This window comes from Lynx canadensis, chromosome B3, assembly GCF_007474595.2.
Source record: "Lynx canadensis isolate LIC74 chromosome B3, mLynCan4.pri.v2, whole genome shotgun sequence".
Lineage (NCBI taxonomy): Eukaryota > Metazoa > Chordata > Mammalia > Carnivora > Felidae > Lynx > Lynx canadensis.
This window is the reverse complement of record NC_044308.2, coordinates 104,551,655-104,577,708: the sequence shown is the minus strand read 5'-3', so window position 1 is coordinate 104,577,708 and position 26,054 is coordinate 104,551,655. Positions and strand designations below refer to the sequence as shown.

General features: G+C 42.1%; 1 protein-coding gene across 2 annotated transcripts in view; it reads left to right on the top strand.

Annotated features, from left to right (window-relative positions):
• Positions 1 to 24,591, top strand: part of SLC35F4 (solute carrier family 35 member F4) — a 300,953-nt gene extending 276,362 nt beyond the window's left edge. The window contains exons 5-9 of one of the 2 annotated variants that reach the window (XM_030319199.1): positions 4,576 to 4,795; positions 15,147 to 15,272; positions 17,267 to 17,459; positions 21,045 to 21,134; positions 24,155 to 24,591. In XM_030319199.1, coding sequence (XP_030175059.1) covers positions 4,576 to 4,795; positions 15,147 to 15,272; positions 17,267 to 17,459; positions 21,045 to 21,134; positions 24,155 to 24,396 — 871 coding nt within the window. In that variant the 3' untranslated portion in view covers positions 24,397 to 24,591. The remainder of the gene's footprint in view (positions 1 to 4,575; positions 4,796 to 15,146; positions 15,273 to 17,266; positions 17,460 to 21,044; positions 21,135 to 24,154) is intronic. The other variant, XM_030319200.1, reaches the window with a different exon arrangement.
• The last annotated feature ends 1,463 nt before the right edge of the window (positions 24,592 to 26,054 follow it).

Below are 26,054 nucleotides of genomic sequence, written 5' to 3'. Positions count from 1 at the left end.
AGGGAGACACAGAACCGGAAACAGGCTCCAGGCTCCGAGCCATCAGCCCAGAGCCTGACGCGGGGCTCGAACTCACGGACCGCGAGATCGTGACCTGGCTGAAGCCGGACGCTTAACCGACTGCGCCACCCAGGCGCCCCTCAACTTCCATTTTCTATCACCAGCTTGGAAGTGCCCTGAAATATTAGAGTCACACTGTGAGCTGATTTTCCATGGTATCCATGATAATTCAATTAAAATTAAACAAAACCAATTTATAAAAAAATAAATGTTTTCTGGTTTGAAGGAAAGAAATAAGTCTTATACCTATTTGTGACTGCTAAAGATACTTTGTATTTGATTCCCATCAAAATAGACATGATCTTGGGGAATAAGGTCTTTTTTGTTTGTTTGTTGAAAATGTTTATTTATTGAGAGAGAGAGAGAGAAAGGTGGTGAGCCAGAGAGGGGCAGAGAGGGAGATACAAAATTGCAATCAGGCTCCAGACTCTGAGCTGCCAGCAACAGAGTCCCATACGGGGCTCGAACTCACAAACCGTGAGATCATGACCTGAGCCGAAATTGGATGCTCAACCGACTGAGCCACCCAGGCGCCCTGGGGCATAAGTTCTTTTTAATAACAATATTTAATAAGCGATTGCAGGGGACATGATGATCAGACTAAAATTCTCCCTGTCTGAAAATAGTTTACCCGTAGCATGTATGTTTTACTCCAGCGCTCCTAGGGTTTGGACACACATACTGATAAAAACAACAAAAGTTTAGTATGGGATGTAGTACCTCAGAACGCCTCAAAGCAAGCCAAGTGGGTTTTATTTAAGATAACACATTTACACCAAGAGGCTGCTGCTGACAGAAATGTTGTTTTGGGAATGAGTTTCATCTCCACTACATCTCTCATGTCTGACTAACTCTACATTTAGTGAGACCTGTGATTTGACGAGACGCCTCCACCTGTTAGGGCAGGTAGAGTGAACTTGACCGTTTCTGAAGCCGAATCAAAGAGCTTTTATTGTCAAGCAGAGAACATTGTCTTTGAAGAGAATATTCTCCACAGGGCCCCTCCGTATGAGAGGTAAACATTGCCAGAACATCCTAAGATCCTTGATCTTTTTGCCTTGTAGACTCATTAACACCATCTGCCAAGGAGGCACTCCCCGAAGCTCTCGTGGCAGAACACGGGGAAAACAGACTTAGTGTATGAGACTGGAAACAGAATTTGTCCCGTTGCGCCAGACCCTCTATTTTCTCATTTTCTTTGAATGGTATGAAAGCATTTTCAGTGGTTTTCTTATCACTAACCTCAAAAGAATTTTCAATAATGTATCAGATCTAGATTGTGGGAATTGTGCATTTGGAAATTGTTTTGGATATTACAATCATTTCATATAAACCATGAAGAGAATTTAATTGTATCACATGAATTTTAAATTTAATAAGAAAAAATTTATAAGTCATAGTTTTGACAGGGGTGTTTCCTTAAAGGAAAAAGTCTCTAGAAAGCATGAAGCTAGAGCTAAAGATATATTTGTCTATGTCATACACCTATGAAGTGTGCTTAAGATGCCATCTGACATACAGAAGGGGTTCAGTAACTACTGAGTGCTATAACAATGTTGAACATAATTATTAGTGTCCCCCGGCTTCTAAGCTTCAGTCTAAGCTTTACCACCCATCAGTGCCTCTTGTCTAGAAATTCTGATCTCATCATTCCAAGGAGAGACCAGTTACTTGCTTATTGATAGAAAGAAATCCTTTCTTTTTTTGAATTTTCCCATTTCTTAGTACATAATGCTTAAATAGCATAAAGTTCTACACAGGTGACCTGGCGTTTGAGCGGAGAGCATTTTTAATTCCTGCTATAGCAGTGACAAACAGGGAGAAGAAGGTTGGCAGTGAGAGGAGGGAGAAAGAGGGGAACACTAAGGAAGCCAACACCAGGGAGGGGGACAGGATGAGCCAGGTGAAAGGAACAATCTCCACCCCCTCGGGGGAGGGGCTCTCCCTGTCCCTGTGCCTCCCCGTGGGTTCAGAATGTGTGCTCTCCTGGATTCAAAGTCTTTGCTTGAGTGCCCTGAACCCAGCAAGACGGTGGGCTCTGGGAAGGAAGAACCATCACTGGCCAGGGCCAATGATATGAAAAGAAATCCTTTCATCAGAAATGGGTTTGTTGTGGTTCTTCATAAATGTGTATTTAAAAAGCCATTTGGGGGGCGCCTGGGTGGCTCCGTGGGTTGAGCGACCCACTTCGACTTAGGTCATGATCTCAGGGGTACTTGTGACAGCACTGGGTTCTCTGCTGTCTGCGCAAGCCTGCTTCGGATCCTGTCTCCGCCCCTCTCCCCCCCCCCCCCCCCCCGTGCTGGCTCGTGCTCTCTCAAAAATAAACATTGAAAAAATATACATATAAAGGAATATTTAAAAGTTTTTTAAATACATAAAAAGCCATTTAGTAGTTATAGATATCAGGATGAGCCCATGACTCTGAACGCCAGCTCTCTCTGGCAGACTTTCTCACAGGGCAGATCCCTTTGGGAGCACGACCAGAATGCAGAAAACGAAGAGAATGCAGAAAATGCCAGGATGTCCCGGGCAAACTGCTGCTTGGTCTGTGTGTGGCTCTGATTCACTGTATCGCCTTGGCTGCAGGGCTTGAGAGATGCTGTCCATTTCCCTGTGTGTGTGAGGGTGTGCGATTTCTGTTTACAAAAGAATTTGTTTTTCGGTTATTTCATCCCTTCCTTGAAGTTTTGTCTCTTTCAAGTTAAAATTTACCTTCAGGAAATCACATTTTTTAAAAAGTTTATTTATTTTGGGAGAGACAGCACGTGAGTATGTATGAGGGCAAGTGAGGGAAGAGCACAGAAAGAGGGAGAGAGGGAGAATCCCAAGCAGGCTCCTTGCTGTCAGCCCAGAGCCTGTCTCGGGGCTCAAATCCACGAACAAAACCGTGAGATCATGACCTCAGCCGAAATCAAGGGTCCCATGCTTAAATCACATTTTTATTTAAAAACAATCCTTCCTTTTTCGTTGTCTCCCACATAAACAGTAAAACTATTACACAAGTTTCTATATGTGCAATATGCATTTTTAACCTCCCTGGATTTGCTGGCCTACAATTCCCAGAATTCTCAGCTGCTGGGAAGCAGCGTTTGCCATGAGACTTGACATTGAAGGCCATACTCCAATGCTTAGAGCCTCATCACTTTGTCACTCCCTCCCTCCATGTGGCCCTCCTGTGGAGTAAGTTGCTTCATGCGTGTGAGGCAGACATTGGCTACAGATTACTTTGGTTTGCAATACTTTGAGGCACAACTGTTTCTCTTCAGAAAAACTTAGAAGAAAAACTAATGCTAATAACCAACTAGAACCGCGTAATTTCATTATAACCATGCAAACATTAGGAACTTGTTGCTTAAACAAGATACTTATGCTACTCTTGAAAACACTTCCTGGAACATTATAGTTGCCCAGTAAATTCTTGGATGTTCATGAACTGAATAAAAAAATAAATAAATCTGAGTTATCCCAATGGCAAGCCTATTTTCAGTCCACAAAGTTTTTCTATCATATCATTATTGCTTGTCTGTATCACTAGTTTGAATGTTTTGATTGAAATGGCACCTTGGTTTAATCATCAAATAGTGGTGCCTGGGTGGCTCAGTCGGTTAAGCATCTGACTTTGGCTTAGGTCATGATCTCACAGTTCGTGGGTTTGAGCCCCGTGTTGGGCTCTGTACTGACGGCTCAGAACCTAAAGCATGCTTGGGATTCTGTGTCTCCCTCCCTCCCTCTCTCTCTCTCTGCCCCTGCCCCACTCATGCTATGTCTGTCTCTTTCTCAAAAATAAACATAAAAAAAATAAGCAAAGAGAAATCAAATCAAAGATTTAACGGAACTGATTATTTTTATACAATTAAATTCATGTAATTCCTCCAAAACAGCCAATTGTGTGTATATAAATACAACTTGCATTTGATTATTTATTTATTTTACCATTTGGAGGTCATCACAGAAACTTCCTTCATTTTTTTTTTTTTCCTGTCTTAAAAATGCTAGAGGAAAAACAAATTATTCAACTGGGCAGAAACATAAGGAAGAGGCATAGTCTTTTAGGAAAAATAAAATTCCAAACTGTGTGTGGCTCTCCACCATATGTGAAGCTGCAAGTTGTCTATACCTGTTCACACAGTAGCGACCCTCCTGGTCCTATTGCATTTGCCCATTGGGAAAGAACCTTCTCTCTCTTCTAACAGTAACTCTGAAAATGACTCATTTCCCTGTTTCTCCAGGCTTCTCTGAGAATGTTCAGCAGCAGAATGGCTGTCCCAGCCATCTCGAGAGAATATCTAGATAGGAAAGGGCCTTCGCTCTGCGCCTGGAGAGACATGGGCTCTTTTCCATGGAACCCTCTGCCCCTGTAATGGCCCAGAGATGGGAGGCCTGGGTTCAGTAAGTTCCACAGATGCATGATGGGCATTGGCGTTTGTGCTCTTGCCAGAAAATGACCGTCAAGAGTTAGACAACACAAAGTATGTCACAATTAATACCTGACAACCTTTTTTTCTTTCCTAGGGAATGCAGTCGGATTTTTGGTGAAGATGGTCTGACATTGAAGCTCTTCCTTAAAAGAACTGCTCCCTTTTCTATTCTATGGACTTTGACTAATTACCTGTATTTACTGGCTTTAAAGAAGTTGACAGCCACGGATGTCTCTGCTCTGTTCTGTTGTAACAAAGCCTTTGTCTTCTTGCTGTCGTGGATCGTGCTGAAAGACAGGTTCATGGGAGTGAGGGTAATGGCACACTTGATTCAATGTGTGAGGCCACCCCTAATTGTAGATCCTTGGCATCAGGAGTGCTGCTTTGTTTCATGAAATTTCTGTAAAACTTTCCCCATTGGTTCTGAGTACAAATTAGAATTTGAAGATGCATTAGAACACCCAGGCAGTTACAATATCATGAAAAGACAGAGATGGTCTCCCTTGGGCAGTCGGCTGATTTCGACAGGAGCCACTAAAACAGAGAAGATAAGTTATTTTTTTTAGAATTAATGGTGTGACCAACTCCTATCCCCAGGGTGAAGGGGTCTGGGAAAATTAGTCACAACAAAGATTATGATTTTTTTTTTCAGTCACCATACGTTGGGACAATTCCCTCATGCTTTCCCTCCCCCCAGCCCGAGATGGATTTAATTAACATTGGTGTAAGTAGATAAGGTTACCAAACAGTAATTAAAGTCACTGGTAATGGCACAATGCTGTTAAAAGTGGCTATATATCTAGTGTGACTAATCCAGAAATGGAACGAAAAGCACCAACTTGTACTTTGGGGTACAGATCCTCAATTGAACTGTATTAAACTTCCACCAACCACTTCAGTTCTGAGTTTATTCCTTTCAGAAGTGATATGGACTTCTTAAAAGATTTTATCTTGCATGCTTGTTCTGTTAGATTGATGGAAAGTCATGGGGGTTTCAGGAGCCAGATCTCATTCATGTATCTGGAATGCCACCATGATGAAAATATTGAGAAAATAATTCTTTAGAAAGAGTAGAAATGAAATGAAAAGCCTTTTCCCAGAAGATAAACATCACACAATTCTTCTCTGAAAGAGATGTCCAAGACTGGATGTGAAACATATTTTGCTATCAAAATATTGTTCTTACTGCAATGATCCCAGGGTCCTTGTCCCCCTAATTGCTGAAATTAATATTAGAGAGTTGATGACAGCCATTAACCCTTAAAACTTCTTTTTAATAGAAAATTCTGATTATGTCTTGGGAGATGCTACTCAGAAATTCAGAATGGAAGCTTGACATGAACGAGAAGTAGAAAGCTACAGAAGACAAAATGAGAGGGGCAACCGGGTGGCTCTGTAGGTTGACTTCGGCTCAGGTCATGATCTCACGGTCCATGAGTTTGAGCCCCACATCGGACTCACTGCTGTCAGCCTATCAGCACAGAGCCTGCTTCAGATCCTCTGTACCCCTCTCTCTGCCCCTCCCCCACCTGTGCTCTCCCAAAATAATAAAAAATAAAAAATAAAAGAAGAAGATAAGATAAACTCTGAATCAGTCCAGGATGCATTAGAGTATACCCAGATATGGTACGACACTCTCCCCCAGCCAATCTTAGATTTGACATCCAGAAAGCTTAGCATTGTGTTTTTGCACATCGAGCACCCGTGCTGGCTGCCTACCATCAGGTACCCTGACAAATCCTGGAGAGCGGGGACCTTCCCTGCACTGCTTGCTGCCCCATTCAGGATGGGCTATATAATTCGTGGGACCTAGTGTGGAAGCAAACACAGAGATCACTCTTTAAAACATTATCAATAATTTTAAGACAGCAACAACAGAGCATGAAACCAAGGGCGAGGTCCTTCTAATCATGAAGCCCTATGCATCTGCACAGGCCATATGCCCATGAAGCCAGCTCTGCCTCTATCTCGAATACCTAGAATAATGCAGGGGACAAAATGGAGCTCAGTAGATATTTGAGGATATAGTAAATAAATTCATGTTTACGAGGACTGTCTCTCTTCTATTTGCTAGCATCATGGATTATCCATGAGAGTTTGGAAGGCCTTGTCAGAAGAAGGGGAAAGAGAGCAGATATAGGGTCTTTTTTTGTCTTTTCAATGGCATCTGAATACTCAAAGGGAATCAGTACATTCACTATCAGAGTTACCAGTGAGAAAATCAGTTGTTTTAGAGTGAATTAATGCATTTAACCATGGAACTTAACTGATGCAAGATGTCCTATCAAAAGAGGTTCTGTGTTTGAGAGTTAAAAAAAAAAAAAAAAAAAACTCAGCTGTGTAACTTATATTTAAACCAAAGATTTAGGAAATCTGCCAAGAGGCAACAAACCATTGCCATTTTAAAATTGGCATCTATAGGGGCACCTGAGTGGCCCAGTCGGTTGAGTATCCAACTCTTGATTTTGGCTCAGGTCATGATCAGCCCATGGATCAAGCCCCACATTAGGCTCTGCACTAAGCGTGGAGTCTGCTTAAGATTCTCTCTCTCTCTCTCTCTCTCTCAAATAAAAAATTAAAAATAAATTGGCATCTATAGTGGGTTCAATGATGGTCCTCAATAAGGTGCCCACACCTTCATCCCCAGTCCTTACGAATGTGACCTTATTTGAAGGCGTAATTATTTTTTCTTTTTCATTTTGTATTTTTATTTTTTTGAATATGATTTATTGTCAAGTTGGCTAACATATATATAGTGTGTAAAGGGTGCTCCTGAATTTTGGGGTAGATTCCCATGGTTCATTACTTACATACAACACCCAATGCTCATCCCAACAAGTGCCCTCCTCAATGCCCATCACCCATTTTCCCCTCTCCCTGCCCCCATCTGCCCTCAGTTTGTTCTCTGTATTTATGAGTCTCTTATGGTTTGCCTCCCTTCTTCTCTTTGTAACTATTTTTTCCCCTTCCCTTCCCCCATGGTCTTCTGTTAAGAGTCTCAAGGTCCACATTTGAGTGAAAACATATGATATCTATCTTTCTGACTTATCTCACTTAGCATAATACCTTCCAGTTCCATGGAATCATGAAATGGCGTGATTTCATTCTTTCTCATTGCCAAGTAGTATTCTATTGTATGTATAAACCATGTCTTCTTTATCCATTAGTTGATGGACATTTGGGTTCTTTCCATAATTTGGCTATTGTTGAAAACACTTTGCAGGCACAATTAACATAAGGATTTAGAAAGAGGAGATCATCCTAGAGTATTTAGGTGGCCCTAATTCCAGTAACAGATATCCTTATAACAGATATCCTTATAAAAGACATACACACAGGACAGACACACAGAAGAGGAGAAGGCAATGTGACCAGACAGAGATTGGAGTGCTGTGGCCACAAGCCCAGGAAAGCCAGGGAAGCTACCAGAACCTGGAAGAGCCAAGGGATGCTTTCTCTCCTAGAGCTGCCGCTGGGAGGCATGGGTGTGCTGGATTGTGAACTTCTGGCCTCCAGAACTGTGAGAAAATAAATTTCTGTTGTTTTTAGTCACCAGGTTTGTGGTAATTTGTTACAGCAGCCTCAGGAAACTAATACAGCCTCTGTAAGTAATAAGACCCAATAGAAAAAAAAATGTTAAATAGCCAATGAGCACTTGTTAATAAATATACACATACATTTATAGACATAAATTAAGATATCATAGATGGCAAAATGGTAAAGAATGTCAAGCATGCTGGTAGAAGTCACATGTTTTTCTTCTTAAATGACAGGAAATGCTTCACTCCTCACTGTGAAACATTAGGAAGTGTTTAATGTCATGCCAAGGTGTAATTTTAATGATGCCCATAATCAGGTCATGGAATATGAGAAGAACCAAAACATATTCAGCATTTTGCCTTTTGACAGTATCAGCCATTCTTTTTTTCATGAGACATATTGAGAACATGTATAATTGGGTCATTTGAGAAATTAAAAGAGGGCAATTCGAATACTGACAACATAAATGTAGTTTTTATTGCCTATGTCCATAAGTAATCAAAGCATGGCCTGCAAAAGCCACTCCGCTTAGACTATTCTCTTTTTTTTTATAGTTAAAGTGTTGCTTTCTTTTTAAAAAAATGTTTTATGTTTATTTATTTTTGAGGGAGACAGACACACAGAGTACGAGCAGGGGAGGGGCAGAGAGAGAGGGAGACGCAGAATCCAAAGCAGGCTACAGGCTCTGAGCTGACAGCACAGAGCCTGACGTGGGGCTCAAACCCATGAATGGTGAGATTATGACCTGAGCCAAAGTCAGAGGCTTAACCGACTGAGCCACCCAGGTGCCCCTGAAAGTGGTGCTCTCAGTCATCAGATTAAAATGTGTATTTTTGAATCATTCTGAGGCTTCAGTGGTTTACAAATTGACAGTTTTTGGATAATTTTCATTTGACCCCAAGAATGATCACATTTAAGATGATCACATTTCCTACTTCTATTTTTCACATCAAAAATGATACCATGTGGGCGCCTGGGTGACTCAGTTAAGTGTCTCTCGATTTCGGCTCAGGTCATGATGCCATGGTTTGTGGGATCAAGCCCCGCATTGGGCTCTGTACTGACAGTGGGATCCCATTTGAGATTTTCTCCCTGCCTCTCTCTGCCCCTCCCCCCCTCACACCCACTCACTCTCTCTCTCAAAAGAAATAAACATTTTAAAATATGACACCATGGACAGAAAGAAGGATGCTTTAAGTTGTAAAACCAGTAAATATGTGTTTCTCTGGAGCACTAATTGGCTAGAAATAGCAATGCTCACAGAAAAATTAATTACATATTATGAGTAACTTAATATTTTGTGTTTTTTTGGAATATTATTTGAATTACAGATGGAAAGGTAATTTTGTTGTACAATTATATTTCTTTCATAAAATCATTTCAGCCAATTTGCTGGTCAACATTGTTGTGTTAAAAACCCTTTCATGACCAGTTGCTTACGGCTGATATATGATCATCCCATGAAAATTAGTAAACTTTTTAAAAAGATCTTTCTTTTTTAATTGCACAACTATTGGTGAGAATTCAGCTCTTTCAGCTTTGAGGAACCTGCCAGGTTCTCATCTTCAAGAACCTGTCTTGTTTAGCTACGGTTCTTAAATTCATGAAAACCAAAGAAATTGCATTAATAAAAAAAGGTTCTCCTCAAAGAAAATGAGCCACTGGTTGGGGGTTTTCTTCTCTGTCTCTGGTATCAGTTTCACTCAAATTTGAAAAGTAAATGTCAGACTGGAAAGTTGAAACTCTTTCTTTCAGATCTTGTCCCTCCTTTACATTTTATATTATTGATTGAAAATTTTCTTTCATTTTTAAATTTCCTTGAACGTAGGGAGAAAATTGGTCAGTGGTAAATGGTTCAGCAGACCCCAAACTTCCTTAGCAGATTCAGGAAATGAATTTGTGTCTCCTCAGTTTGACACCCACATATTTCCTAGCTGTAATTGGGTCCCTATGCAGTTAACTTTCCAAACTGTGCCTCGTTTGGACACTTTCCAAGATCCGCCAAGGACCGACTGGAGTATGTCAGTTAAACTGAATCTTTCATTGCTCAACCTGCACTTCTCCAAATTCAAACTGGGCTCCAGAGTGCCCTAAATCAGGGCCCTGGAGGTGAGCTCGTACTGATTCGTGCCAATATTACATATTTAGATAAGATTCAAGATAACCTTTTGTTTACATCTTGCCTTTGGTTGACATTGATGCAGTAGCTGTACATTCACGTGCAGTGCAGAATCTTCTACCCAGAACCTTCATGCTTCCTGGAGGAGGCACCAGAGGATGCGTAGCTGGGCTCATCCTTTTCATCCCCCTCCTGGCGGGAGAAGAATTTGTGAACACAGAGGAAAAAGATGAGGTGGAATGGCTCTCCAATTTTATGCACACAAGGAATCCGTAACCCCTTAACAAGATGTCATCAACAGATCTACTCTAGTCTCCACATGTGCCTGTTAGGTCTTTCCATCTGGCATTTCTTTCTTTCTTTTCCATCCTGGTCTCCCTTTGAGATCATTTTCAGACAGATTTTATTCATATAAAAATAGATGTGTGTGTAGGGGGGTGGAGCGTGGGAGTCTTGGTTTGGGGCTCTGAACTCCTTGGGTTGGACCTGTCCCCAGGCACCCTCCACCCTCACACACACACACACACACACACACACACACACAATCTGTACAGCTATATACTGCCCACCTCTTTCATTTCTCACACTTCAACTCTTGTCCAATTTCACGGGATCTGAGTAAAACAGATGGTTCACCTTCATGGAACCTTAAATGTAGCATGCGGACAAGTTGAAGGATTCTGCATAGTCCCAGTTCCTTGAAAATGGACTCTATTGGGGAGCCTGGGTGGCTCCGTGGGTTAAGCATCCAACTTCGACTCAGGTCATGATCTCGCAGGTTGGGAAGCCCCTCATCAGGCTCTCTGCTGTCAGCACAGAGCCTGCTTTGGATCCTCTGTGCTCTCCTCTTTCTGCCCCTTCCCTGCATTCACACATTCTCTCTCAAAAATAAGTAAAAAAGAAACATTTTTTTAAAAGATAGAAAGAAAGAAAATGTACTCAGGACAAGGATGATCATCAGTGCAGGTCTCACTGGCCAAGCTATTAACGTGTAACCCACCTTCAGCTGCCGACCTTTAGTCTCGAACTTGAGAACAGTCCTGCCAGCAGTGTCGCTTTGAGGCCCTCCATTCTAGAGGCTGCTGTAGTCTCGGGATTCAGGGGTCCGTCGTGAGCCAGTGAAACGCCTCCATGCTCACCCAGCCTTAGAAACAGAGTTAACCACAAGGCAACTTGAGGAAAGCTATTCCAGTTGCAATTAGAAAGAGAAGCAATTAAAGCTTCATCTCAATACCCTGAACCCTAGAAGAACTGATACTGTTACTCAAATAATAATTCTGGAAGCCATTTTGTCAATGAGAAACACAGCGAAGTAATGAGGCTGGTAAACCCTCACGGAGATCAAGAGAAGGGCCAGACGCCTGTGGTTTTTGAGGGCCCGAGACGAAAAAGGAAAGAAATGACGATACAGGGAAATAAAAACAGTCAAAAGCCAGATGCTTCTCTGGCTTTTATCTCTAGCTATTTATCTACGAATTCTTTGAAAGATGACAGAAACGTAGCTTTCCTGCAGGGTCGCATGTGGTATATACCACGGTGAGAGTATCAAATGTTTACTCGAAAGCCATCTTTGGGCTTTAGGAACACACTCAAACAGCCTCATGGTCCCCCTCTGATCAGCCCTGAAAGTTGATGGGAGGCTCTCACAGGGGGCTGAGCCTGCAAAGGAAGGTAGCTGGCTCAGGAAGAAATGTCCCTGAAGAGGTAGGCTGGGAAAATGGACTAAATAAATTCTTTTCCACAGGGTACTCCCCTCCCCACCCCCCACCCAAGATGGGCACACCATGATGTGAGGGGACTGAGAGGTTTCCAAAGTTGAAACTGAGGCATTGGCAGTTTTATGGTCATTATGGTTACTAACATTCTCACCCAAAGCAGATTCAGGTCGTGGCAGTGGTGCGTTTTCTGTCTTATTCAGAACAAGTCTGGTTGGCTAGAGGGCTGGAACTGGAATAGATTGTGAGGAGAGCCACGTTTTTCTGAAGCCAAACAGGTGCTGCCATGAAATGGTGTCTTTTCAGCAGAAGCGTCCCTCATACGGATGCTAATGGGCTCAAAGGCATTTTTGTGGCTGTCACCATGTGGATGTGCACACACGCGCATTTCCGACACAGTATTTAAGGCACTGGCTTTCTGCAGGCACATTTCCAGTGTCCTGAGCCCGAGAAGAGTCATTTTATGTCTTTTATTCAAAAGAATAGACTATTCATCCTTCCTTGATAACTGGTGAATTCTGAAGATGTCTGAGACTCAGATCTGTGCTGAGGCTATTTGTTCTCTGGAAATTTGAATAGTATTTATTCTGCAATTAACCAGTGGTGCCAAGGAGAGCCACTGTGGGAGCATCCGCATGACCACTCCACTGAGCCTTCCATCCAGCATTTTCCTGCATTTCCTAGATTAGCTGAGCTCTCGTCCTTTAGTTCCAACTCTGTAGATAAGAAGCACATTGAACATTTCTTAAAACGCAGCCATGGAAAATGTTCTATTAGCTGTGAGATTTAAGTAAAAAAATGTGGAAAATAATTTAGCTTATCTTCTCCCCCCAACAGCAAACCTATATAACCTATCAATTACTGTTCATACCATAGAAAAGAATTTTTCTAACATCTCAAATATTCAGATTTTCATGCTTGTAGAATGTAACTAACCACATTGTCCAGCCCTGCGACATGAAAAATGCTTCTCTCCATGAAAGCAATTGAAAGAAACACTGGTGTAATTGATAATGTCAATTTAAGTGGTCTGGCTAATATTTCCACAAGCACTTGAATATAAAATGTAATGGAGACCTTTAAGAGGCCCATCATAGTTATAATTTTGAATTGCTATAAAATTTATCATCTTTCTCCATACCCAGTTTCTATCTTGGGAATACTTATAGTAGACATACTAAGCATATATATTTTTACTAAAGGCTGACTCAGAAAAGGAAGTGCTCCTAACTGAAGTCGTAGCCGGGGGGTGATTAGTGTTAAATGTTCATCACTTTCCAGACAGTGTTTTTATGTTCTGTTTTATTTTGTATAGGCTGTTTGTTTTCATAATTCCCTAAACTCAGAATTATATATTATACACAGTTGCCTAAACCCAAATATTATGGATTATACAATAATTTTGATAATTTTAAATATGAAACAGTACATCATGTTAAAGTGACAGTTACAGTTACAGTTAAAGTGACAAAGTTAAAGTTAATTACAATTAACACTGTATTCTATTAATCCCATCTTGATGTGAACAAGAAAACACAACTGATGCTTGGCCGAAAGAAAACAAATACCAATTCAGATTTATTGTCTTGCAAATTCAGTCTTATGAGGGAAATCTACTTGTGCACCTGAAGACTTCGACCCATGAATATTATTTAAACACACAAACAAAAACAAAATGCCAGTGTCTAACATGACTTTTCATTTGTCTGAAATCAGACTGCCCAAAGGATTGTTGCAAGTCCTTGGCTGAACTATAAATCCCCAAATCAAAGAAAATGATAACCCTCACACAATTTCTAAGTCTAGATAACCCCTACACCATGTTTATTTATGAGTCTATTACTTCTTGTTTGGAAAATTTCCTTGACATCTCATGGTGTGTGTATTAGATTCTATTCCCTATAGTTTGAGGCATGGTCTTACTAGAACACATGCCTGGGAGCTTTAGAGAATACGATATTCACTCAGCAAGAGAAACGCCTCCCATCAAGCAGCCTCCCGGAAAAACGCTTTATGAAGACGGTTTTTCACTGCTGACATGTCAGCGTCTGTTCTCAAGTACTCCTGCTGTTTTTCATAAAAGATGCTTTAGTATGAAGCTAGGTCTGAAACCAACAGTGCACTTGCTTCTCGTGGTCATTAACAAAAGAATTGCTTTAGCATCATCTAAACGATAACGTGTCATCGCCACCATACTCCGCGCTGGCCTGGAGCAAGTCTATGGTTACATGTTGAAGATCTACATTTTGTTGCAAATAAATAATTCACTAATATTCAGAAGGGCCAAAAAAACCCCACATACGTGGAAAAGCTATCTACGGAGGAATTGATTTACTTGGGAATACTCAGAACTGAAACCTAACAAAATTAACTGCCACGTAACCTATAAATTTCTCGCAAAGTTGCATCTTGATTTAAAAGTGAGTGAGACTATTTCACAAGGAAATGACGTATTGTTTCCTATTCCAGGGCCTGTTATTTTACTGTTTACTATACCTTTGAAATGTTTTCCAGCAGAATCAGTTCAAGATCATTTAAGAAACAGATGTAAATCAGCATTTCACTAAGGGAGTGGACTCCTGTTTTGAATATTTCAAGCATCCTATCGAAATATCGTGCCATTATGATTTCAATCAAATTTGTGCGGTTAATGATCTAGAGTAATGAGATGAAATTATCTTTTTTGTGGTTTAATTTGCACGTAAAAAGAAGAAAGAACTAGTCTCCCTTTGACATTCCAAGTACCAGTGAAAACTCTGCCCACTCCTTGTAAATCACTATAAGAGATGATTTGCTTTCCTTTCCCCCCCGCTCCCCGCCCCGTGGCTTAAATTTTGCCTCTTAGCTGCATCAATGTTAGGTCTCCCTAATCAAGTCCTGGTTATGTGTCGATCTTCAAAACCATGCATTGATCCAAGGAGCTGATTAAAATGTATGCTGAATTGTTTTGAAGAAAAAGCATACAGTATAGACGAAAATGCTCTGGAGTGATTTCCTGTGAAATTCATTTCGCCAACACGGATATTAATCTCTGGGAAGTTGAGCAAAAAAATTACACTAAAATTACTAACCCTTAATTAGAATGGGAGCAGCTTTTATATTCTCTGCCTGGATGTCTCAGGAGCATACTGATTTCTTGTTAATACTGACCCTTCTTGCATTGAAACAGCGACGTACAAGAGGTAATTGGGTTTGAGGAGGCATTTAGCAACTCTCATGAAGTCTTCAATGGCTTGCTCTGAGATATGGAGGCATCAATTTTTTTTAATTCCTTTGCATTCTATTTGACAGATAGTTGCCGCAATAATGGCCATTACCGGCATCGTCATGATGGCATATGCAGATAATTTCCACACTGATTCGATCATAGGAGTGGCCTTTGCAGTGGGTTCAGCCTCTACGTCTGCATTATACAAGGTATGTCGTGCACTTTTTTGTGTAGTCATAGCTTAGACTTAAGTCATAAAAGAAGGCAGGACAAAGAAAATCTTGGCTAGAGGGGGGGGAAATGTGGCTTAAATAAGAATAAGTACCATTTACTGAGTACTTGCCAGAAATTTTCACCTGTGTTAACTCACCCTTGTGAGCCACAGGTACTTATCCCCACTTTCCAGATGAGGAAACGGAGGTTTAAAAGATTAAATAACTTGATTTCAGGAGTACTCGTGAAATCATTGTTGCACTATATGCTGACTAATTTGGATGTAAGTTTAAAAAAATAAAAGATAAAAATAAATAAATAATAATAATAAAAAGATTAAATAACTTGCCCAAGGCCATACAGATGGCAAGTGATAGCAAGATTTAAATTCCCACTGGCCACCTCCAAAGCCCATGCTCCCTGCCTCTGCCCCTCAGAAATCAACTGGTTGCAGCGGGGGCTGAGAAAGACCATTCTGCTCTTAAATTTCTTTACTTTAACTACCACTGTCCTTATTTTAACTCCAATGAGGTGTTAAAAGGAACAAACAAGCTGTCACTTGAGAGTCGACTGCCATGTATTAACCCCAAGCCACAGGAACTCCGGTTATTAGCGAAATGAAGGACGTCCTTTCCTCTCTGATGGATACTCCTGGTCTGCACTATGTACTTACCACTCCTTCTCCACTGGAGCCGCCTGCCATCCGTGGAAAATCTATTATAGTCATTGCCCCTGACTTCAGAAGCAAGGACTGAGAGAGCAGATCTAAAAGGTTATCCCCAAAGCTCCACTTGTCAGAGCCTGCTTTCGGGTTGTAGCTAAAGCACTGTTCCACTTTCACCTCTCTTGGTGTTTCAATGAGAAGATTCTCTGTGAAAAGCAGAAAACGCCCTTTGCATCCCTCCTGGATGCCTGTTCTGATTATTTGCCAACACCGCGGCTCTGAAGACACGGAGTCTATTTCCATATTGACATTTCCTGGCCCACTGATTCTGTGACAAGCTTGACAAGTTTTCACTCAATTGCCATTGGCGTCTAACTTGCCCCCAACTGAGACCCCACTGAGGTGTCTGATGTGACCAAAGAACAGCACGTGGTCAAGTCCTCTTAAGTCTCTCATGAGCAAAAATAATAAGTCCAGTTGACATTAAAAGCATGCCTGGAATTGCGGTGTCACTGGGATGGCTATCTCATGGAGACAATTCTCCTGACCATGCTACAGGGGTGTTCGTTCTGGGAGTGGTAATATATGCTGACATGCATAAAACCATATGGGCACCATCGGAAAGATCTGCTCCATTTGACATTGTTTGAGGATTCACATAGGAAGCAGAAGGGTTATAAAGTCAGGAAGTATGGACTAGAGGCCCAGCCCCTCCTCAGCCCAACATAACTTGATGGTAGCCATTGACATCTCCTTGCTATCTTCTTCCCCTGTACACAGATTTATATCCAGAAAAAAAAAAATAGTTTTAATCTGGAGAATAAACACAGTATTTGTGCACGTGTTTTAAGCTCAGAGAGGAAAGTGCTTATAAATCCAAGGCACCATTATTATTCTCTCAACAACATAATGACAGGCTCTCTCTGTCTAATTTAGTTTTCAGTATCTGTCGAAATAAGGGTAAAATGCATCCCATGCCTGACGGGAAGAATTGATGGCATCTCAATCCTAGATTCTCCTGGGCTCCTGTGCGCTCTTATTTACCATTCACCCTATACCCGTAACTGAGGGTGGTGCTAACAGAGTACAGGACTTGCAGCAGTTTCCAACAGCACGAGGAGTTCATTTTATGGCATTTGCTGTTTCATGTGAAGACTGCAGGGCATTTTAATCACTTATTCACAGTCCATTTTGTGCCATGGAGGTGGTGGGATAAGGAGAAATAGAGGGTAAACTCTGGGCTGGTTAGCTCACTGTGTAGAACTTGCCTTTCTGCTCTGGCGAAGTCTCTAACTGTGTGGCTAAGGGGTTTCTCTCCCAATCCAGGTTTTGTTTAAGATGTTTCTCGGAAGTGCCAACTTTGGTGAAGCGGCACACTTTGTCTCCACGTTGGGTTTCTTCAATTTAATCTTCATCTCTTTCACCCCGGTCGTCCTGTATTTCACCAAGGTGGAACATTGGTCCTCATTTGCAGCTCTGCCGTGGGGCTATCTCTGTGGGATGGCCGGGCTGTGGCTGGGTAAGTGGCTCCAGGTTTTGCCTTCCATTCCCTATGTCACTTGACCTTTCCTTGGATAGATGAATGATCATAATAGGGTTATTCCCTTGGGAGCCTTTGTCCTCTATTTTCCAAATTTATCTAAGGTTGGTTAATGGTTAGAAGGTCCTCTGCAGGCTATTGCTTGATTAGATCAGAGCTGTTCAACCGGTATACCTCCCATGGGTTAAGACGTGAGCTGGAGGCCCAGGGCGCTCTGATCACCACTGGTCTTAAAGCAGCCTTGTCCATCCTTCATGATATATTGTATGATGTTACCGTGTCCCAGGTGGATCACGGTGCATCAGGCAGAGGGAAAGAACAGATGGTGTATTCAAGGAACTCAGAATGGATCAAAATGGCTGACGCACCAAGTACAGGAAGAATGGGGAGGAAGGAAGAAGATGACATCTGGAAGGAAGCAGGTCATGAAGGGCCTGGAAAGCTATTGAGGGGAGTAGATTTAAAATCCACTTAATGGTCTTTAAGCAGAGGTGACAGGCGCACATCTACATTTTAGTCACACACAGGCTGGCTGTGTGTGGAGAATGAATTTGAGATCGGAAGCCCTCAGCAGGCAAGAGGAGAAGGCAGAATTAGACTTGGTCTCCCTGCTAAGGAGGCTGTGCCTAGTCAATGGCCAATTGACTTGAACTTTGTAATGTTCTCTCTCAAAACTCCCCAAACTCAAGGTGGTCTGCTTCACCTGAGCAACCAGGGGGCTCCCACTTTCTAGCTGTGTTGCTTCTGTCACTGGACTTAAGAGGAACCTGAAAAATAACAAGCCTGCTCTTCCCGCCCCAAGCAGTTGAACAACAGCAACTGCTAAATGACTCAGTGTCCCCTTACTCAGAACCAAATCGCTTTCATCCTGCTCCTCTCTCCTCACCCTTCCTAAGGACAGCCCCCTCCATCTAGTCCCCACTGACCCACCGCACTTGACCTGCAGGACATCTGCCAACCCTCAGCTGACCTTCTTTGTCAAGGTGACAAAATCTGAAGCAGCACTATAACTCCCAGGAGACAAACATGACCTGGTTTTCATTCCCACATAGACACTGGGTCTACTTTGGCCCAGGCCCCTAAGGGGAGGTCTTAGATAAGAGAACGATCAGTCATGTTGGTCCTTTGAATTTTACTTCTGAAGTCCAAAAATGTGGAGTTATGACCTTCCATAACCTCTGCTAAATTAAGTAGAAATCAATAGCAGTGTTCCCATAAGACCCAAGCATCCTAATTAAAAGTGCCGAGATAATTTCCCGGCCCAAAACAATCTAGCTGGGAACAGTCATAATCTAAATTTCACTGACTCTTGGCCCCAGCTGTGTACACATATCTCCAGCTTGCTGCCAAGTTGCCCTTCACCAACACATATCCCTTGGCATGTCTAACACATGCTTCTACACAAGCCCGTCCAGGCTGGGTATCACCCAGGCCGGCAGGATACCAGGTCTCCACCAAGCAGCATGGTCTCCAGACTCCACGGGGTAGAGCATCACCCGGAACTAGAGCTGCTCCACCCAGCCCTTCCCCAGTGCCCTGCAGTCCTCCCTGTGCCAAAGCTGCTCTATGACAAAATGAGGCGATAGCCTCTCTCCTGACAGTGTTACACACCCCAGGTGTTTTACAAACTTCACTGATTCTGTTCTTCTTCTTTAAAAAAAAAAAAAAGTTCACTTATTTTGAGAGAGAGACAGCATGAGCGGGGTTGGGGCAGAAAGACAGAGAGAGAGAGAGATGGGGAGGGGGAGAGAATGAATGAATCCCAAGCAGGCTCCGCACTGTCAGCGCAGAGCCAGATGCAGGGCTTGAACTCATGAACTGTGAGATCATGAGCTGCGCCGAAATCAAGATGCTTAACTGATTGAGCCACCCGGCTCCTGTTCTTAAGTTTTTGTTTCGATCCCTCTCTTCTCCATAGTAACCAGATATGACCTGGTTGGAGCTGGGCTGGACGAACAGCAGGTGGTCCTCTGACCCGTCCACATTGCCCGTAACTACAGCTTTTATTCGCCTAGGCTCACTGTGCCTCCTTCCTTCTCACAGTTGGGCCTATCTGCCAGGGAATGCCTTCACCCAAATTTACCTGATACGTCTGAGTCCCACTTAAACTCGGGCTGGGCCCCGTGCTGCAGATAACATACTGACTTATATATTCTTGTCCTTAGGGTGGCAGAAAAGTAAGTGTGCTACCTAAAGAACAAATTAGAAACAGACCACGCATTTTGGTGAAACCACCTCCTTCTTGCTGAGTGAGCAGGACTCAGTTCTCACCCAAATACCAATACTTTCAATCTGCTGAAATATCCAGTTCAGCCAAAAAAAAATTGCAGTTCAGGAGTTCAGCAGCGTCTGTGTAGAATTTAACTAATTCCTGACCTGCTAGAATGTGCTATATTTTATTCCCCGAGTCTGAGGAGAGAGTGGAGGTACTGGAATAGTCATTCCCATTGTGGCTATGCCAGGAAGGAGGAGCAGTTATTAACATAGGAAGGTCCTCCGCCTTGACTGCCACTACTCTTGTATGGTAGCTATGAAGGAGTCCAAGTTTTATGAAAGTCAAACCCACTGTCTCTAACTACCAAGTGACTCCAGAGAACCAAGTTAGTGGGTTTAATTAAAGCAAGCATTATAGATAGCAATGGAAGAGTAAACACTGTCCTGACTGGAGTGGCTCTAGAACCATCTCTGGTTCTATAGAGATACAGGCAACATGGTTGAGTCAGTTACATAGAGATCTCTCTGAACTGAGGACAAATTTGTAGTTGTTAACACTCACCTCTCTCAACCCTAAAACAAACACCGGATTGAAATCTATGAAAACAGTTCTATGTGGCTTATCATTGTTTTTCTTTTGAAAACCTAGAGTTTTGATCATTTTTGTGGGAGGTAGAGGATTATTTTAACCGATTTTATATTTTACTAAAAGGACCCAAAGATATTAATTAAATGTATCTAGTTATACCTTCCTTTGGTTCTGCAGACCTGCCCCTGGGTAGTCTGTGCACAAATTGGGATGCGGAAAGGGTCCCTGAGGTTCTGTGCATTACACAGAATACACTTTTGTTTGCCTGCGTGATGCCCACTGCAAGAGAGAGGGAACAAAACAGCATAGGCCATCCTTGGATAGATCTTCCTTTAGGTAGTAACACTAGAGCCTGTTAGTTATCCAGGAATATGGCATAATAGAGCAAAGCATTAAAGGGAGAAAGCCCAAACTTCAATCAGTAGTCTGCTTTCAACCTCTGGCTGGCCCCAACCTACCTTTATAGTGCTAATAAGCGGTGGAGTGAATTGGTTATTTCACTGCTTTGCAATTGCTTCGCACACCCTTTGCCAGCCAAGTGGCAAGAGATCAGGCAGCCAAGGTGGCAGAGGAGAAAAAAGAATAGGACTACTTCAATCGAGAAACTCCTACATCCATCTCCCAAATTAGAGGATTAATTGACCAAAGGTGAGGACAAGTTTAGAAGGCACGTTTAGCAAAAACATCGGTTCTATTATGTTAAGGAAAGAGCCCAGCGTGTCAATTTCCTTTCATCCTCTGTATCCTCCATTATTTTACAGCCTTCAACATCCTGGTAAATGTCGGCGTGGTGCTGACATACCCAATCCTGATCTCCATTGGGACAGTGCTCAGCGTTCCTGGAAATGCAGGTACTGGCGTGATTTGACATGTGCAAATAAGTCTCTGCTCACGTTCCTTTTACACCCCGAGTTGTTTCTTCGAGCAATTGTGAATTATGTCCTTTGCCTGAGAAGATGTTTTTAAATATCATGAAGGTGGCAGACAACAGAATAACTATGCAGCAGATTTAAAATTTGCAGCTATAAACACTGTTTTTTCTTGGTCGTGCTTTTAGAATTAAACACCAAATGTATCATTTGGGTTTCATGTAATCTCCCTGACAACCTAATTTTGTGGTATTTTTAGAGGAAGTCCTATGGAAACAAAAGGCATCCCAGCATAGGACTCTCAAGTAAACGTCACTAATGAAAGTGTAGGAAATGTACAGGGTGTTGGCTCCCCATCAGACTATCCATGGGGAGCTGCAGAAGCTTCTCCTGGGGGCAGAGCAGATGGCCCTCTGGAACAGATACATGAAAAGGCAATTTGACTCACTTCAGGGATGAGAAGAGAAGCTGTTTTTCCAGAGTAATCTTTTAGTGAAAGCTGTCAGTGGAACAAGTAATGAAAGTGAGTGATTTGGAAGACTGTACAGTCCTTCCAACTGTAAAATTCTATTTTTCCAAGTCTCGGGTACCCAGCTTTCTTTGCCCCCAGGACAATCAGCAAGTGTTCACTGAGCACTTACTATGTGCAAGACTGTAAAAGAAACAACAACAACAACAAAACACCCTGGACATTCCCAAAGGAACTTTCACTGAATTTGGAAAGTAAGACCGATATGTATGAAATAACTTACAACTCCACGTACCATTTGTTAGTAAGTGCCAAATTGTGTGAGACAGACTGTTGGGACTATAAGATATTCAGAGGAAAGAAATATCAGAAAGGAGTGGAGTTATCATGGAAGATCATTCATTCATCCAGGGATTCATTCATTCAATAAAGCATCGCTGAGCACTTAGGATGTTCCAGGAACTGTGCCTAATGCTGGTGATAGATCCTGAATAAGACACACTGTCTGCTTTCAAGACCATGTGGTGGAGAGAGGGAGACAAAAGGAATTGAGTAGATATGATGTAGAGACAGAATTGCTTTGATAGAGGAATGTATGTAATGCATGCTCTGAGAGCACCCAGGAAAGGCATCCAGCCAGCTTCCTTCAAGAAGCCAAAAGGGAGAGCTAATGGAGAGATTAGCTGGATGGTGTGGATATGAGAAGGAAAGGGCATTGCTTGTACAAAGCACAACATGTATGACTGACAATTCCGCTGCTAGCTATGTGTGCCGAAAAACTGAAAACAGGGACTCAAAAATATGCTTGTAAATGAATGGTCATTGCAGCATACTCGCAATGGCCAAAAGGTGAAAGCACCCAAACGTCCATCAACAGATGAATTGATAAGCAAGTTGTGATACAATGGGGCATCATTCAACCATAAAAGGGCACGAAGTATGGATACATGCTACCACATGGTTGAACCTCAAAAACTTCACGTTAAGTGAAAGAAACCACACACAAAAAGCCACATATGGTATGATGCCTTTATACGAAATCCCTAAAATGGGGAAATCCATGGAAACAAACAGCAGATTCCCAAACAGACAGCAGATTCCCATTCCCAAAACAAATGGGTAACGGATTCTAATTTCTTTTTTTACGTTTATTTACTTTTGATAGAGACAGAGCAGAAGCGGGGGAGGGGCAGAAAGAGAGGGAGACACTGAATCGGAAGCAGGCCCCAGGCTCTGAGCTGTCAGCACAGAGCCCGAGGCAGGGCTCCAACCCACAAACTGAGAGATCATGACCTGAGCCGAAGTCGAACGCTTAACCCACTGAGCCACCCAGGCACCCCTTAACGGGTTTTACTTTGAAGTGATGGAGATGTTTTGGAACCAGATGAAGGTGGTGGTTGTACAACATTGTGAATGTACAAAATACCACTAAATTCATTTTAAAATAGTTAATTTTAGGGGCGCCTGGGTGGCTCAGTCGGTTGAGCGTCGACTTTGGCTCAGGTCATGATCTCGCGGTACGTGGGTTCGAGCCCCACGCTGGGCTCTGTGCTGACAGCTCGAAGCCTGGAGCCTGCTTCTGATTCTGTGTCCCCCTCTCTTTCCACCCCACCCCTGCTTGTGCTCTCTTTCAAACATGAATAAAAATAAAATAATAAAATAAAATAAAACAGTTAATTTTAGGGGTGCTTGGGTGGCTCAGTCAGTTGAGCATCTGACTCTTGATCTCAGCTCAGGTCATGATCTCATGCTTTGTGAGATCAAGCCCCACATCAGGTTCTGTGCTGACAGTGTGGAGCCTGCTTGGGATTCTGCCTCTCCTTCTTTGATCCCCCTCCACCTCACAGATGCTCACGCACATGCACGCTCTCTCTCCCTCTCTTTCTCTTCTCAAAGTAAATAAGTAAGCTTTAAAAAAAATAGTTAATTTTAATTGATAGGAATTCCACCTCAATTAAAAATTTTTAAGAACAGCATGTGTAAAGGCGTATATATTAAAAAGCTTTGCTCATTTGAAAAAATCTTCAGCGGCCAATGAAACTGGAGAAGTGTGAAGGGACACAGAAGAAAAGTTTCAAGAAATAAAAACTGCAGAATTGTAATTAAATGAGATGACATGAGCCTTGAAAGATGAGTCTGATTTAGAGAGAAGGAACAGAATGCAAACAAAGGGAACAATATGATATAGAGAAAGGAAAGACGAGCTTGAAAGAACAAGGGAGACTTCAGAAATTTCTAGAAGTAGTTGGTGCACCTTGGGGCGGGGGCTTAGTCGGTTGAGTGTCCGACTCTTGATTTTGGCTCAGGTCATAATCGCAGGGTCGTGGAATCAAGCCTCTCATTGCACTCTGAATTCAGTATGGAACCTGCTTAAGATTCTCTCTCTCTCTCTCTCTCTGCCCCTCACCTCCCCCCCCATCAAATTTTAAAAAATTAAAGAAAGAAATTTCTAGAAATAGCAACGACTTTGGTCATTTGCTCTCAAAGAAGCTTCGAAACAGTCATAAACTGCAGCTTGATTTTTCTTCCCTAGCTGTGGATCTCCTGAAGCAGGAGGTGATATTCAATGTTGTCCGCCTGGCCGCTACGATCATCATCTGCATTGGGTTTCTGCTGATGCTCTTGCCAGAGGAGTGGGATGAAATTACCCTCAGATTCATCAATAGCCTGAAGGAAAAGAAGAGCGAGGAGCATGTGGACGACATTACTGATTCCAATATACATCTGCGGAGCAGAAGCAGGGCCAATGGGACAGTGTCTATACCACTGGCTTAACGAGGGACCCATTTTGAATGCACGTGTATGTATATTCTGTGAATATAATAAAATTTTCTCACTACCGGTACACTCAAATGACAATATTAACTCTGAATTTGGATAAGTCATATGTGAAACAATGCCAATGATAAAAGTTTACATTTATATGCTTATCAAGGAACTGGTGTAAATGATCATAATAAAAATTTTTTATGAAAACACATCCATCTTAGTTCTGTTTCTTCTGTTTCAGAGGGAATTGTCCCCTCCCCCCCAATTTGAAAAATTTCCTGAAAACATGAGATTTTACTAAGTTATGAGTTTATCGTGACCTTACCCTCACCAGGAACTAAGACATTTTCATTCAATCAGAGAAAATGATGTAAGAGGAAAACACATGAAAAGGATACACACTTTATATATATTTAAGTCCAATAAAAGCCTCAAATTTTAAGGCTGGAAAATAATTAGACGACTAACAAAAGAGCACCTTCTATATGCAAGACCTACTCTGGGAAAAATGAACATGAAAATATAGAAGACTTAGTGTGTACTTCCAGTGTGCTTAGAGAAGTACAGAGAATAAGAGTGGTTACAAATACAGTAAAGCCTTGGATTGCAATTAACTTGTTCTGCGAGTGTTCTGCAGATGAGCAAACATTTCTAATAAATTTTAACTTGATAAACAATCGATGCCTTGCAACGCGAGTAGTATGTGACACTGAACGTCACATGATCACAACTGAACCAATGGTTCTTGAAATTCACTTTGATATACAAGCACTTTGGATTACCAGCATGTTTCTGGAACAAATTATGTTCACAAACCAAGGTTTTACTGTATGTCTGATATGAGGTAGACATTTTAAAATGGCACAGGGATTACAGAGAGGACATCTCTACAGCACTTGACATGATGATCACTCCTTTTTCCTGAAATATCCTCTTTACTTGAATCCCATACAGTTTCCTCGTTCTCTTTTTGCCTCACCAGCTGCTTTTCTGGGCACCTCTTCCAAGGCTGGTCTCCTCACTCAGTGTTCAGTCTTTGGCCTTCTTAGCATCTCATTCCATACTCTCTCCCTCAGAGATCTCACCTACTCCTTGGGCTTCAAATGTCATCCATGCAGTGTTGGCTTAAAAATCTTTATCTCCAGCCCAGATTTGTCCCCTGACCTTCAGATCTGACTTCCGAAATGCCTTCTGTGAGCTCACTTGGATGCCTCATTGTTGACTTCAAATTCAAGAACAAAGCTGAATTTATCATCTCTCTTCTCCAGATCTATTCCTTCTCCCTTGTTCCCTGTCGAGGTTAATGGTGCCATCATTAGCCAGCTGCCCAAGCAAGGATGAACATTAACCTCTGCCTTCCTCACCCTCCACATCTAAACTGTAAGTCCTGCTGATTCTCTTTCTTAATATTTCTAGACTCCATACACTTCCTTACTATGCCATCTATTCTAGCCCCTCATCATCTCTTTCTGTAATGAATGAAAGAGTCTCTCTATGCACTGGTCGAACTCTAAGTCTTGCTTCTCTCTAATTCCTTTTATGCCCCACAGAGTGACTTTTAATAAATAAATGTGATCATTCTACTCTCCTGTATAAAACATTTCAGTTGTGGAGCACCTGGGTGGCTCAGTCGGTTAAGGGTCCAACTCTTGATTTCAGCTCAG